This window comes from Cuculus canorus, chromosome Z (genome assembly GCF_017976375.1).
Source record: "Cuculus canorus isolate bCucCan1 chromosome Z, bCucCan1.pri, whole genome shotgun sequence".
Lineage (NCBI taxonomy): Eukaryota > Metazoa > Chordata > Aves > Cuculiformes > Cuculidae > Cuculus > Cuculus canorus.
Window position 1 is genome coordinate 75,185,360 of NC_071441.1, and position 15,684 is coordinate 75,201,043.

General features: G+C 48.1%; 1 protein-coding gene across 1 annotated transcript; it reads right to left on the bottom strand.

Annotated features, from left to right (window-relative positions):
- Positions 1 to 2,109: 2,109 nt before the first annotated feature.
- On the bottom strand, positions 2,110 to 6,635 carry IER3IP1 (immediate early response 3 interacting protein 1). Its single transcript, XM_054053544.1, has 3 exons — positions 6,477 to 6,635; positions 4,340 to 4,441; positions 2,110 to 2,653 (listed from the first exon to the last, which is right to left on the bottom strand). The coding sequence occupies exons 1-3, from the start codon at positions 6,565 to 6,567 to the stop codon at positions 2,598 to 2,600; spliced, it is 249 nt and encodes an 82-aa protein (XP_053909519.1). The 5' UTR covers positions 6,568 to 6,635; the 3' UTR covers positions 2,110 to 2,597.
- Positions 6,636 to 15,684: the final 9,049 nt, after the last annotated feature.

The following is a 15,684-nucleotide window of genomic DNA, read 5'->3' on the forward strand; positions in this document are numbered from 1 at the left end:
AATGCTAAAGTAGAAAGTTCACAGAATGGTTTGGGTTGGAAGGGACCTTAAAGCTTATCCAGTTCTAAAGCTGTGGTGGCCACTCTGGAGCTTTGGTGACCTCTCTAGAGCAGTGGCAATTGCTTCAAAGCTGTGGGGATCAGTCTGGGGCAGTAGCAACCACAAGCTCCCTCAAGTTGTGATGACCACTCTGGAGCAGTGCTGGCCCCACATGAAGCTGTGGTGACCTCTCTGGAGCTCTTGCAGCTGCCCTAGAACTGTGGCAATGGCTCTGGAGTTGTGTGGAACAATCTTAGAGCTCTCTGGAGCTGTGGTGACCCTTCTGGTACTGTGGCAACCACTCTAGAGCTATGGTGGCTGCCCTGGACCTGTGGTAACCACTGGGGCTGTGGCGATGCCTGGAGCAGTGGCAACCATTCTACATCTGTGGCAACTGCTCTGCAGCTGTGAAGACTGCTCTAGAGTGCTCTCAAGGTGTGGGGCAGCGGTGACCACCGCTGTGGAGCTGTGGTGAGGCTTCTGGTGCCGTGGCCAGCAGTCTGGATCTCTGGAAACTGCTTTACAGCTGTGCCAACTGCTCTAGATCTCTGTCAAGCTCTGTCAACTGCTGTGGAGCAGTGGTAACCACTTTGGGGCTTTTGCGACCACTCTGGGGCTGTGGTAACCCTTCTACAGCTGTGGTGACCCTTCTCGTGCTGTGGAAACTGCCCGAGCTCTGCTGACCACACTGGTGGTGTGGTGACCACCTTGGAGCGATGGAGAGTTCTAGAGCAGTGGTGACCCCTCTGCGGTAGGATAAGGGGGAACAGTTTTAAGCTGAAAGAGGGGAGATTTAGAGGAGATATTAGAAAGAAATGTTTTCCTGTGAGGGTGGGGAGGCCCTGGCCCAGGTTGCCCAGGGAAGCAAGCAGCAGCTGCCCTGTGCCTGGAGGTGTTTGAGGCCAGGTTGGATGGGGCTTGGAGCCTCTGATCCAGTGGGAGGTGTCCCTGCCTATGGCAGGGGGGCTGGAATTTATTTCACATAAGAGCAGTATCTCTGCTATCTGGAGAAGGAAGAAGTTGAGTTTGAGCTATCCCACAGTAAGCAGATACAGAGCGAGGTACGAAAGAGAGTGCTTAACTTAGAAATTCATAATTTATTTACAAGTTTTCACTAAAAAAGGGGAAACACCACAAAACTCTCCTCCTGGATATACTCTGCTCTGCGGAACACTGCAAGCAAAGGTCATGAAATTCATTTGCACATCTTACAGACTTCTCTGGATATACAACAGCATACGCTTTAGCCATCGAGATGCCAGGAGAATATAAGAAACTAAACAGAACTGCCAGGTTTCCTTTGGCCTTCACTCCTTAAAAAAAGTAAAAACACTTAAGCAGAGGAAATAGACTTATAAGACATCCAGCTTTTGTAAAGAGGGACTTTTTCCTGTTCCGATGGGCTCTAAAACAGGAACAGGCTGCCCAGGGAGGTGGTTGAGTCCCTTACCCTGGAGGTCTTTAAAGAACAGGTGGATGAGGCTGAGGGGCATGGTTTAGGGAGTGTTAGGAATGGTTGGACTCGATGATCCAGTGGGTCCTTTACAACCTAGTGATTCTGTGATTCTATGAAAACGTCAAACCCAGCCCAGCCACTTAGGTTGCCATAAGATCTGTATCATACCCGCAGTTTCGATTTCAGCAAGTTGTCAATTTAAAAAAGGGAGATGGACAGTGGGAAAAGAAGTGGCAGTAACACAGGGGGCAGCAAATTTGTCATTTTTAACAATTGCGTTTAGGAAGGGCATGGCGTTCCCGTCACAGATTTCCAAAGCAGCTCAGGATGCAAGTAGCTTCCCACTTTCAATACATTAATCACCACATAGAAGCTTAACAGGTGTTTTAAAAAGCACAGTAACCCTTGACAGAACAGTAATAAATGCTAATTACTACTATCACCTGCTACTCTAAATTAATATGCAGTTGCCCGGTTTTAGCTGTAACTTTTTTAGATGTTGCATTCCAATCCCACCTATTTCCAAACTACTTCAAGGTGAAACATTATTGATGTGAGAAATTTATCAAACACTGAAAGAATAATCCTTTTCTCCATCAAACTGGGAAAATTAAACTTCCAGAGTGAACTGAGCCAGGACTTCACCCAGTCAGTTTTACAACTGTACTTCAACAATTTGCAACACATTTTCAGAGCCTAATTCAATAGGTGGTAACTGAAATAAAAACCAATGTTGTTTTTCTCAATTTAAAAATAAATTGGGAAGTGTACTGAAGGAAATCCATCCCTGAGCAAGGAGACATTTAAGAACTGCATCCCATCGAAAATGACTGCAGTTATGATGCACACTCTAACAGTCAAAGCAATTGACAGGCAGCAACGGAACTTGTCACAGTCCAATATATCTGCAGCGTTGTTGCATTGATCCCCATATCTTGGTTAATGAACATTAGGAAATAGGATAAATAAAAAGAGTGTCTTTTATTATTTTAAGTCGAATGTCAAATCAGCAGCTAAACAGTGCTGGATCCCCGAAAACTCAGAGCAGAGATGGTCATCAACTTGGTTCTTTGGGTGTCCGAGAGGTTTTCACCAGGTTTCTTCAGCCAAACAACAGGAGGAGAATGATTGTAAGGGAGTTCACTGCTATCAACGGCACTGCGAGGAAGAAGAGGAGGAGCGTGAGAACGTCCTTCTGCACATCACAAAGCCATAGACCCTCCCGTTACCCCTCTACTCTGCTCTCCTGAGACCCCAATTGCAGTCCTGTATCCAGTTCCGGAATCCCGAATGTTAGGAGGATATGGAACTGTTGGAATGGTTCCAGAGGAGGCCACAGAGATGATTCAAGGGCTGGAGCACCTCTGCTCTGAGGACAGGCTGAGAGTTGAGGTTATTCAACCTGGAGAAGAGAAGCTCTGGGGAGACCTTAGAGCAGCTTCCAGTACCTGGAGGGGCTCCAGGAAAGCTGCGGAGGAAGTTTTTACAGGGGCCTGGAGTGAGGGGGAACAGCTTTAAATTGGAAGACGGGAGCTTCAGATTAGACATTAAGAAGAAATTCTTCTCAATGAGGGTGGTGAGGCCCTGGCCCAGGTTGCCCAGAGCAGTGGTGGCTGCCCCATCCCTGGAGGTGTTCAAGGCCAGGTTGGATGGGGCTTGGAGCAACCTGATCCAGTGGAAGGTGTCCCTGCCCATGGCAGGGGTCTGGAACTAAATGGGCTTTAAGGTCCCTTCCAACCCAAACCATTCAGTGATTCTATGATTACCTTGGAAAACTGTCTTTTGAAGGGCAAAATCACTCAGAATTTTAAAAATACACTTGATTTTCTTATTCCTTCCTGGTGGAAGGAGCCAGGATCAAAGCTGAGGATACTGAGTAGGAATCAGCAGCATAAGCATTTCTCTGCACCCATCATGTTAGAACTTTGACCCAAACAACCCTTTCTCCAAATGAAACTAAGCTGTCTCAAAGTCAGTTTCTGCCCTTGGCTTTACTGTCATTCAGAAAAAAATGGATCCATTTTAACTCTGTCATGAGCAAGATTTGATAATTCCTGCTTATCATCATCTACAGAAGGAATTTTTTAGTGCTTTATAGTGAAAAATCAGTAACTTTCACATGAACTTGTTTTTCATAGAATCACAGAATGGTTTGGATTGGAAGGGACCTTAAAGGCCATCCAGTTCCAACACCCTGCCATGGGCAGGGACACCTCCCACTGGATCAGGGGCTCCAAGCCCCATCCAACCTGGCCTTGAACCCCTCCAGGGATGGGGCAGCCACAACTTCCCTGGGGAACCTGGGCCAGGGCCTCACCATCTCGATAGTAAGGACTTCTAATCTCTAAACTAAATCTCTCCTCTTTGATCTTCAACCCCTTTTCCCTCATCCTATTCCTGCAGTCCCTGATAAAGAGCCCTTCCCCAGGCACATAAGCCTGGCTTACCCTTAAGAATCCCAGGAATTTCGTTTCTCTTGCCAGGTGCCTCACACAAAGCTGGATGTAGCCAAGGCGAAGCTAAACACACATGCTCTGCCTCATCACCACACTTTCCTTCCCCCCCCCCCCCCCCCCGTTCCCAAACTCTGAGGGAATACAGGATGCATCCGCAGCACCACAAGCCAGAGCCAGGGAATGCGTTACACTTTATCAAACCTAGGGCACCTTAGCCAAGACCTTCACCCTCACACACCAAGTGAAGGGAAAGGACCCAAAGAAAGGGCAAGTTGGGAATGATGAGTGGAAACACAAAGAGCCAAAGTGCTAAGTAAGATTACTTCATTAAAGGAGGGAAGCCCAACTTAGTGCACAATGTTGTTCAAATAAAAGATCATCACCTTACCTCTCATAACCGTTCGTATGGATCGAATAAGGTTGGTTAGCTGTGCTTTAATTCCTGGTTCCTCGCCAAATCCTCCAATCCCTTGATCACTTCCCCAGCCAACTGTGTCACACAGAAACAGCCAGACACGTTACCAAAAACACCCCCCCACCCAACAAACTCTCTCAGCAATATCAATGCGTGATCCATCTCGAGGACAGCCATCCCTAATGTTAGGGAAATCAACTACCAGCCAACTCTGTTTCCTTCAGACTCAGATTCAAAACAAGTGAGAACTGTTAGACCTCTAAGCAAGTGCAACAGTGATGACAGGGCAGCCTTCCTGTAAAGGAATTCCTGCCTTTTCCATACAGTACTGAAACAAATGAGTTTATTTGGACTTCAAAAACTATTCCCACCCTAATGAAAACGGATAAACCACAAGCATTCCTGGTCCTTTAGCAGCAGATAAAAGTCGGAAATAACTGTCGGCTACGATGTGATAGTTAAGCATGGAGAAAGAAGCTACACGACCGAATGATCTGCACGGGTTCATTTTGCATCTGATATAAAAAATAAGGACTTAGGAACTCTGTTCAGAGGGCAGCAGAAGGGAATGTTTACAGGTCCCTTCAGAGAGAAACCTTTCCCTCCCACTGCGAGGACAATGAGCGTCTGGCCCCTTCCTCCCAGCAGGGATTGGGACAGGGATTTTTCAATCCAGTTGGTCACAACCCTGGCCTGTTTGGGGATGAGAGCAGTGGAGAAGGAAGCAGGCATCAGTATCCACAGTGACACTCTGCAGCCTGCCAGCTTCTCTTCTCCAGAGACAATTTTTGAGGGATATTTCCCTTTTGGGTCTCCCCGATTCTGCTGGCAGCAAGATGGGGGCAGTAGGTGAGTTCTCTCCATCACAGCCTTTCCACTTCGATGATCTTGGGGTTATCCCCAAGTCTCCCGAGGCCAATAAATGGCTTGATCCACCCTGTTAGTCCTATCTTCCTTTTCCTTGAGCAGCTGTCCATCAAGAAAGTAAAACCCAGCAGATCCCTGGCAGTCAATCCCACTGGGGACTGGCAGAAAGGGATAACTGTTTGCACTCCTGTGCCAAAAATCATCTTCCTGGCCTGACTTGAAGAAGCCTGGTCTCTCTGCATCAGGAAACCAGTAACCAGGTAAAAAGGATAACTTTGCACTCCTGCAAAAACCACAGCTTGGAAAAGCCAGAACTCTCTGGATCAGGAAAAGAGAGACTGGGAGAAACAAATAACTGCACTCTTGCCAATTATCCCAGCTTGGAGAAGCGAGGACTCTCTGGGTCAGGAAAAAGGGGACTGGGAGAAAGCAATAACTATTTGCATTCCTGCCAAAAGTCCCAGCTCAGTGTGACTTAAGGAAACCGGTAAGCAGGTGAAAAGGATAACTTTGCACTCCTGCAAAAACCATAGCTTGGAAAAGCCAGAACTCTCTGGATCAGGAAACGGGGAATGAGGAAAATGGGATAACTGCACTCCTGTCCACTATCCAAGCCTGGAGAAGCCAGGGTTCTCTGGATCAGGAAACTGGGCATTGGGAGAAATGGAAAGCTGCATTCTTGCCAATTATACCAGCCTGAAGAAGCTAGGACTTTATGGATAAGGAAACCAGGGACCAGGAGAAATAGATTACTGCACTCTTGCCGACTGTCCCAGCTTGGAGAAGCCAGGACTCTCTGGATCGTGAAAAAGGGGTCTGGGAGAAATGGATAACTCTACTCCTGCCAGGTATCCCAGCTTAGGGAAATCAGGACTTCATGGATCAGGAAAAACGGAACTGGGAGAAATGGATAACTGCACTCATGCCAAAAATCCCAACTGGAAGAAGCCAGGGCCCTCAGTATCGGAAAATAAGGGAGTCCGGGATTACAGGTGAATTTCCACGAGGGCTCTGCAGCTCCTTGTGGCTCTCCTATGCTTTGTTTTCCTCTACAGGACAAGGACGCCCGGCCTTGGGTCGTGCGGCGACGTCGTGGCAACGCAGAGGGAAGAAAGGAAATGATGGAAAACCACGGAGGACCGAAGCCAGGACACGAGCAACGTCACCAGGGCGGGAGGAAACCCAATCCCAGACCCAAACGCCCAGGCCCCCCGCCTTCCCCGCTCCGCCCCCGCGGCCTCACCGTGGCGGAGGAAGCGCTCCTCGTGCAGGACGGCGACGGCGTTAACAACGAGGAGCGCGGCCTGCAGCAGCGAGTACAGCGTGAACGCCATTGCGCGCCCCCCCACAGAGCCACCGCGCGGGATGTGGCGCCGCTTCCGGGAAGGGGCGGGGCTTGCTTGGCTGGGGCCGGGTTTGATTGGCTGCGGGCGGGGTTTGATAGGCTGGGGCGGTGTTTAATTGGCTGGGGGCGGGGTTTGATTGGCTGGGGCGGGGTTTGATTGGCTGAGGGCTGAGTTTGATTGGCTGGGGCGCGGTTTGATTGGCTGAGGGCGGGGTTTGATGGGCTGGGGCGGGGTTTGATTGGCTGAGAACGGGCTTTGATTGGCTGGGGCGGGGTTTGATTGGCTGGGGCGCGGTTTAATTAGCTGGGGGCGGGGTTTGATTGGCTGAGGGCGGAGTTTGATTGGCTGGGGCAGGTTTTAATTGGCTGGGGGCCGGGTTTGATAGGCTGGGGGCGGGGTTTAATTGGCTGGGGGCGGGGGTTGATTGGCTGGGGGCGGGGTTTAATTGGCTGGGCCGGGGTTATATTGGCTGGGGCGGGGTTTGATTGTCTGGGGCTTGGTCGTGCCGCGAGGGGGAGTGGCTAACAGAGAAGTGGTCTGATTGGCTGAGCATCGTTTCCTGTGGGCGTGGCTTTCGCATAGGGCACGGCTTGAGAGAGGCAAGGTTTGATTGACAGTGGGAGCTGCTGAGGGGGCGCGGTTTGATCTGCTGAGGGGCGTGGCTTGCCGTTAGAGGCTGAGGAGAGGTGGTGTTGCGGGGGGCGTTGTTTGGATGCGCGGGTTGGTGAAGGGGCGTGGCTTCGGTGTGAGGTTTGCTGAGGGGGCGTGGCTTGGATGTGGGGTTGTGGAGGAACGTCGCTTGGACCTGAGGATCGTGGAGGGGGCGGCGTGGCTTTGGTAAGGGGGCGTGGCTTAGTCTGGAGGGGGCGTGGTTTGGGGGTTGGGCGTGGTTTGTGGAGGGGCGTGGCCTGAGTGTGGGTTGCAGAGGGGCGTGGCTTGGGGAGCACCTTCCCCACCAGGACAGGCTGAGAGAGTTGGGGTTGTTCAGCCTGGAGAAGGCTCCGGGGAGACCTTAGAGCAGCTTCCAGTACCTGAAGGGGCTACAGGAAAGCTGGAGAGGGGCTATTCATAAAGGCTTGTGGGGATGGGACCAGGGGGAACGGGTATAAACCGGAGAGGGCCAGATTGAGACTGGACATTAGGAGGACTTTCTTCACCATGAGGGTGGTGAGGCCCTGGCAGAGGTTTCCCAGGGAGGCTGTGGCTGCCCCATCCCTGGAGGTGTTCCAGGCCAGGTTGGATGGGCCTTGGGCAGCCTGATCCAGCGGGATGTCCCTGCCCAAGGACATGGAACTCGATGATCTTTGAGGTCCCTTCCAACCCAAGCTATTCTGTGATTCTATGATTTTATGATTCTATGATTCTAAGTGACGGGCGATAGGACAAGAGGGAAAGGCCTCAAGCTGCACCAGGGCAGGTTCGGAATGGACATCAGGAAAAATTCCTTCACACAGAAATGGTTCTTGGGCAGCGGCAGAGGCTGCCCGCGGAGGAGGTGGGGTCCCCATCCCTGCCGTGGTTTAGAAGGTGGGCAGATGAGGTGCTCAGGGATGGTTTAGTAGTGGACAGGTATGAGTGGACTCAATGATCACAAAGGTCTTTTCCAACCAAACCATTTTATGATTCTATGATCTAACACTGGCAGGATCAGCCAGGGACGTAAACCGCTCTATCTGCAAAAATACAGGCGTTTAATGTTATGAACAATACTTGTTTTTTCCCCTTTATTTTTCCAATATTTACATTTTTCTACTAGCAGGAAATCAGCCCAGATCCTGGTTGTTGTTTACTCAAAACATAATGACTGCAGAAGTCAGGATTTGTAGCAGAATCCAGAAGAAAACAATTACGTTTCTTACGGGATTGATCGGGGCCTCCAGGTGCTTTGGCAGTCAAATCAGAAAAATAATAACAAGTGGAGCTCAGGGATACTGTATTGTCATCGATGCATAAATATAAATTTTTTTTTCCCTCGCACCTCCCAGTCTGATTGGCTGAAGGGGGTGATTTGCATAATCACTCTGGTTTTATTTCTCAGTAATCATACGATACGCAAGCCCTTCGACTCCGGATGGTTGATAGCTTTTATTACTCAGTTAGGGTACAACAACTTGAATTATCACCACGGTTTGATGGCTATTAGACATTCGCCATGATAGAATGGTGACTTTGTGCTTGACATAGTGGCCTGGAAAGACCCCATCCCAGCTCCCTGCCCTCACATGGGCTGTGAGAATCATATGCATTTCATCAATGTTGTGTCCATCAAAACTGCGTTCATCAGTGTAGAGCTTCAGCTCTCCAGGTTAGGATCTGCTCACCAGCAAGTGCAAGACGATCTGATGCCTCAGTAATTAATTAAGCTTCAGGACTGTATGGTCAATAGACACCATGTGAATTAGAATCATAGAATTGTTAAGGTTGGAAAAGATCTCTGAGCTCATCCACTCAGCCCAACACCACTGTGCCTACTAAACCATGTCCCAAAGTGCCACGTCTACATGTTTTTGGAACACCTCCAGGGATGGAAACTCCACCACTGCCCTGGGCGGCCTCTGCCAGTGCTTCACCACTCATTCAATAAAGACATTTTTCCTAATATCCAATATAAACCTCCCCTGGTGCAACTAGAGGTCATTTCTTCTCATCCTATCGCTTGCTTCTTGGGACGATTAGCCTCTAAGAAACCCATATCTCAGGGTCTTCTTGTCTTCACCTTCTCTTTCTAAAATGCTTGCTTCAGTGTAGTCGATGATGTAGTATTCTGCCTGTAAATAAATATTACTATTAAATTATATTTTGTTTTAAAAGCTGCAACTGGAATCAAGAGAAAGGACTCCATCATCAGAACCTCAGTGTGTTTTGCTGTTGTTACCCCCAAAATGATGACTGTTAAATAAGGGAGATAGAATAGAGACAAAAATCAACACGTTCATCAGAGTTTCGTCACCTTTTTTTAATGCACTTACTCCACCTCAGGGATTTTTTTCACTGAATCCAGAAGCCAGATTTTATGGCATAACACAGTAGTGGGGCTGCTGGCGTTTTGCCTCTGCCCCCAAGACTTAATCTTCTTGTTTTTCCAGAAAAACAGAGAATGTCCTTTAAATGCCTTGACAGGGTCGTTCAGGTGTTGGGGTTGTTCAGCCTGGAGAAGAGAAGGCTGCGGGGAGACCTTAGAGCAGCTTCCAGTACAGAATGGAGCTCAAGGAAAGCTGGGGAGGGACTCTGGATCAGGGAGTGTGGGGGTAGGGTCAGGGGGAACGGTTTACTCTGAAAGAGGGGAGATTGAGATGAGATGTTAAGAAGTGTTTGCTTGTCAGGGTGGTGAGGCCCTGGCCCACGTCGGCCAGGGAAGTTGTGGATGCTTCATCCCTGGAAGTGTTTAAGGCCAGGTTGGATGAGACTTGGAACAGCCTGATCAAGTGGGAGGTGTCCCTCCCTATGGCCAGGGAGCTGAAACTGAATGGGCTTTAACATCCCTCCAAAGCCAACTATTCCATGAGTGTGATTCTATAAGTATTTGTCATTTCAGTCTCAAAAAGGGGTACAGGCTAATTTTGGGGAAGCGAGTAAAGCAGCCATTTCACTTCCAGTGAAATCGGTGTTATTCAAGCACATACTGAAGTGTTTTGTTGTGCGGAAGCTCAGAATGTTTCTGAACCTGGGTTCAGATTCCACAAAAACGTGTGTTCTTGGTTTAGTGTCTGTCACCAGCTACTTGAATCTGCTGACATGTGTGAACATATATTTGCAAGCCCAGAAACGCCAACATCGCTTCATTATTTTCTTTTTTATATTCATCCAGACTTTAAATCAAGGATAACTACGAACCTCCTAGCATGGAGCATCTTAACATTTTAAAGCCGAGCCATCTCTAGTTGCCCACAGGCCCCCCCCCAAAGTTTGCAAAAGGTTTTTTTTTCTAATAATTCAAATAATCTTTTCCCGTGTGTCTATAAATAATAAAAATGTCCAATCTTGATTTTTGCCCCTCACCCGCAGAGAAAGTCAATACCGGGCTGAGAAGATTACATTCCAAAGGTCATTACTATTTTTGACAGAGTTGTGAGTGCTGGCAGATAATGGTCTCACAAATGGAGCTGCCTTTTGTTCTCAGACATAACTTAGGGCATTTTGGCAGTAATTCTATAATTACATGCAGATAAATACGAGGGGTCACTAACGGGCTTGTCTCATAACCACCATCATCAAGTAGCATTTCCTGGGCTACCTCCTTACGGTATCCAACCTATAAATAAACACTAACCTCAGAGAAGAGCTAATGTTTAGAATTATGGCACTGAGATAAAAATGAGGTTTTTAAAATAAGTATACAAGTTATGGCTTAGTATTTTTACCCATAATTAAGATGTATTTCCAAGGAGCAGCTGCTATTGAGTTTACATAAACTTGACGTGCTTTTCCCCTTTGTCAAATCCATCATGGCAACTTCAGAACCACACGAGTCTTAGCACTGAATCATCGTGTTGCGTGGTTGGAGGGAAAATGAGACACAGTTGCCTGCATTAGGAGGAAGGTATTTTGTTCTTTCATTAAGGTGTTACATTTCAGGGCAGTAAATTCCCATGACAACGCCTGCAGAGTGCAGTCCATCACCATAAGGGAGAGTTTTAAACCACCTTAACGATGTCAAAGGATTAAACTTCAGGCTGGTGAAGTATTGTGAGGACCTGGGTATTTTTTATTCTCCATTTATTGTTCAGTATCATCAGACAGAGCATAGAGCCTTGGATCTGACCATCCCTTACAGTTAACAAGGCTCAAGTTTGCTGCCTGCGAGTTTTTGGGTGATGTTAGTTTATTCCTGGAGGGCAAATACCAGGTCATAGAAACACAGAATGGTTTGGGTTGGAAGGAACCTTAAAGATCTTCCCGTTCCAACCATTCTGCCATGGACACCTGCCACTGGATCAGGTTGCTCCAAGCCCCATCCAACCTGGCCTTGAACACCTCCAGAGATGGGGCATCCGCAGCTTCTCTGGGCAACCTGGGCCAGTGACTCCCCACCCTCACAGGAGAACATTTCTTCCTAATAACTCCTCTAAATCTCCCTTCTTTCAGCTTAGAATTGTTCTCCCTCATTCTATCCCTGCTCTCCTTGATAAAGACCCTGTCCCCAGCTTTCTTGTACACCCCCTTTAAGTCTCCCTGGAGCTTTCTTTTCTCCAGGTTGAACAACCTCAACTCTCTCAGCCTGTCTTCATATGGGAGGTACTCCAGCCCTTGGATCACTTCTCTGTCCTCTTCTGGACTCACCCTAACAGCTCGGTGTCCTCCCTGTGCTGAGGACTCTTGAACTGGATGCAGGTGACATCTCACAAGAGTGGAGTAGAGGAGGTTCAAAGGAAGGCTTCTCATGGCTTCAGTCCCAGCACCCTTTGCTTCACCTGCCACCATCTTCTGAGTTTATTTTCTGATCTAGCTTTGAGAATTCCCTCCTTCAGGTGTTTCACATACCCAGGCACACCCTTAAGCAGTAGGAATGTCTTTGAGACACAGGAAGGGCTGAAAACTGGCCCACAGAATCCCAAGTTGATAGCAAAGAGATGTATTTTGGTGGTAGCAGCCCTTTTACACTGATGTGAGTTCCATAATTGCCAGCGGAAGACCCTTAGAGGGAAAATGGCATCACCTTCTCTGGTTTTGGTGCTCCAGGCCAGGTGGTCGCTAATGAATGTGTCCAGACGGGCTTTGCCAGCTGCCCAGCCACATCTCACAAGCTGAAGGTGAGTGAACATTAAATGTTTACCTTCAGTGGCCAGAAGGAAACTCGCCACATTTTGGTTTTACCCTAATGGGGCTCCAAACAGACACAAACCGTTGTGCCAAGTGGACATTTTTGTCCACTATGCCTCTAAATACCTAATATGCAAAATCAAGAATGCCTAATTTATTTAGTTTTTATATACACAGGTAGAGTTCACAGTCCTGAGGGATATGGCCAAAGAGTAAAGTCAAGACCTTGAATTTCAGGAAAGCAAGCTTCCTGCTCTTCAAGGAGTGAGTCAACAGGACCCCTGGGAAGCTGCCCTCAAAGACAAAGAAGCAGAACAGAGCTGGCAGATCTTTAAGGATGGCTTCTACAGAGCACAAGAGCTCTTGATCCCCAAGTGTAAGACATCAGGAAAGGGAGGCAAGAGGCTGGCATGGCTGAGTCAAGACCTCCTGGACAAACTAAAAGGCGAGAAGGAAACGCACAAGCAGTGGAAGCAGGGCAGTGTTGGATTTACTATTGAATTCAATGACCTTCCAGGTCTTTCCCAACCTAAATTATTGTGTGAATAGGGTGCTGAATCAAGGAACCTGCCGTGTTCCAACCTCCACTGTGAGGAACTCCATAACTGAAAAATTATGTGTTTGTGAAAAATGTAGGTTCTGTGGCTCAGCAAGGTGCCAGGAGTAAATCCCTATCTACAACTCATAGTTAAACTAAAGCCTTTGTTGCCCTTCACCCATCACACCTATGGTGCTGTCAAGTTGCTGCGAAGGGCAATGATGCATCCTACAGAATGTAAGGCTTCTCTTGTAAGCAAAAATGAAGTATTTAATTGATTTCATGTCCATTTTTTTTGTTTTAATTGCCAAATTTGGGGATGCAATAGCTTTTTCTATTTGAGAGAACATGTATCTGGTTCTTACCCTTCAGCAGCTGCGTACAGAAAGGATTATTGTCTTATCCATGACTCACCTTTCCAGTACTTAAAGGGAGCCTATAGGAAATCTGGGGAGGGGCTCTTTATCAGGAAGTGCGGGGATAGGATGTGGGGTAGCAGTTTTAAGCTGAAAGAGGGAAAATTTAGATGAGATCTTAGGAAGAAATGTTTCCCTGTGAGGGTGGTGAGGCCCTGGCCACGGTTGTCGAGAGAAGTCGTGGCTGCCCCATCCCTGGAGGTGTTCAAGGCCAGATCGGATGGGATTTGGAGCCCCTGATCCAGTGGGAGGTGTCCCTGCCCATGGCCGGGGGTTGGAACTGGATGATCTTTAAGGTCCCTTCAAACCCAAACCATTCCATGATTCTGTGATTCTATGACTCTGACCGTGCCGTGTGGTATTGACTCTGCCCATGTCCATTTGGAAAGTGAACAGCCGTCCTCTTCAAAACCACAGCCTGCCAGCTTTCCTAGGATTTTTACCTTGAGAAGACATTAGTATAGGTTCTTACACAAAAAGACTGCCTGGAGGCTAAAGAAAAACAAATGCAGAATTCTGAAATTATACCTGAAGTATCGATGACATTTCCTAAGTTTATTGTACTTGCCTCCATAACCACAACAGCCTTGAAATGTCATTTGTTGCCTAGTGCAACACCCGCTTCTATTCACCTTGGTAGGATCTATCATACGGTATCACATTCCATCACATTATATTGTACTGGGATCACTGGCATCTTCACACCAGCTACTGTTTGTGTTGCGTTCCTGCTGGAATGCACCATTCCAGAACCACAGCCTGTTCTGCTTAGTGCCATATAAATATTTTTCAGAGATGACAGGCATGGGGATTTTCCATCCCGTATCCCAGCTGGAAGACAGCACATATCAAAAGCGGGCAAACAAGGAGGAATGGGGCAGCAAGAAGACAAAGAGACTTTGTCAGAGAATGGGAAGTCTCTGCTTAGCCCTGCCTTGATGCTGGCGGACGGTCAGGATTTGCCGGCGTTGAGGCAGCAGTGGGTCTTAAGGAGGGTTTTAGAGGAGGATAAGGAAACAGCTCCATGAATTTTGACAAGGCAGGGATTTTGTCTCTGTGCGGTGAGTGTTGTGAAGAAAGAGCAGGGGTATTAAGGACAACAAAGGGTTGGCTGAGTCTGGTGTCACCGGCAGTGGACAGGCAGGAGCGGCTCACTAAGTACAGGCATGGAAAGAAGGAGACAACTTGGCATAGACTCTTACCGGCAAGGAGATGGCATTTGCCACTGTGGACATGCAAACATGTGTCTCTATTTGACCATGGAAAATGGTGCCAGTAGCAATATTTTGAATGGGAATAAGGCTAATGTCAGAGGATCCCACCATGGCTAAGCCTGCCCTGTGGATGGCTGGTGTCCCCTCAGCTTCAGAATCAGGTCTGGTTTCCATCTCTGCTGACAGAAAAATTACTCACACTGCCTTTATGGGACAAAACCAGAGGTGGTGTAATGGTGACTGAAGTCTGACCGCCTTTGCAGCACAGCATACGCATTTTCGCTCAGGTCTATGAAATGCCTAATCCCTGCATGGATTTGTGCGGGACAGCCTCATCTTTCTGTGAATGCCCCAAGCCTTTGTTTTGATCAGCGTCCCATACAGGAGCTTACAGGAGTGTGCTGGTGTCACAACACAAACTGTTGAGGCCAGACTTTCCACCAACAGCTTCTCCAGTGAACGAGTGGTGCCATCCAAGCCTGGAAGAGGAGAGAATTCTAAGGCTGTGGCTGTAGCATTCCTGTTCACACACTTGGTGGAGCTTAGGTCTCTGTTTTGAAAACATGAGTCCCAAGGGCGTGAATTCCACCAAGGTTAGGCACAGCCAGCTAAAGCACAGTCACTGACACCAACACCCCTTCCAGCCTGTTGGGGACTGTTCAGTGCGTTGATGATGCTGCAGATACTTCAGGTCACAAAGATGATCAGAGGGCTGGAGCACCTCCCATAGAAGGAGAGTCTGAGAGCTGGGGTTGTTCAGCCTGGAGAACAGAAAGCTCCGGGGAGACTTTAGAACAGTACTGAAAGGGGCTCCAGGAAAGCTGGGGGGTGGGATCTTGATCAGAGAGGGCAGGGATAGGACGAGGTTTTAAGCTGAAAGAGGGGAAATTGAGATGACATTTCAGGAAGAAATTCTTTCCTGTGAGGGTGGTGAGGCCCTGGCACACGTTGCCAAAAGAAATGGTGGCTGCCCCGTCCCTGGAGGTGTTGAAGGCCAGGTTGGATGGGGCTTCGAGTAACTATGATCCTATGAACTGCTGCTAGGAACCCTGCCAGAGTATATAAAATTTTTCATGTATCTTATCAACTCTCTTGGCCTACCTTATGCATGTTTTCCATACAACTAGATGGAAGGTAGAAGGAAGCAGGAGAAAAATCTGTTGACCAATGGGTATTC

What these genes read in the sequence shown, in the direction of transcription:
- IER3IP1 (XM_054053544.1), bottom strand. Translation starts at nt 6,567, where the DNA reads ATGGCGTTCACGCTGTACTCGCTGCTGCAGGCCGCGCTCCTCGTTGTT. An exon ending in GGAGCGCTTCCTCCGCCACG is followed by an intron (nt 4,442 to 6,476) that starts GTGAGGCCGCGG and finishes TGTGTGACACAG; the next exon opens with TTGGCTGGGGAAGTGATCAA. An exon ending in CATACGAACGGTTATGAGAG is followed by an intron (nt 2,654 to 4,339) that starts GTAAGGTGATGA and finishes TCTTCCTCGCAG; the next exon opens with TGCCGTTGATAGCAGTGAAC.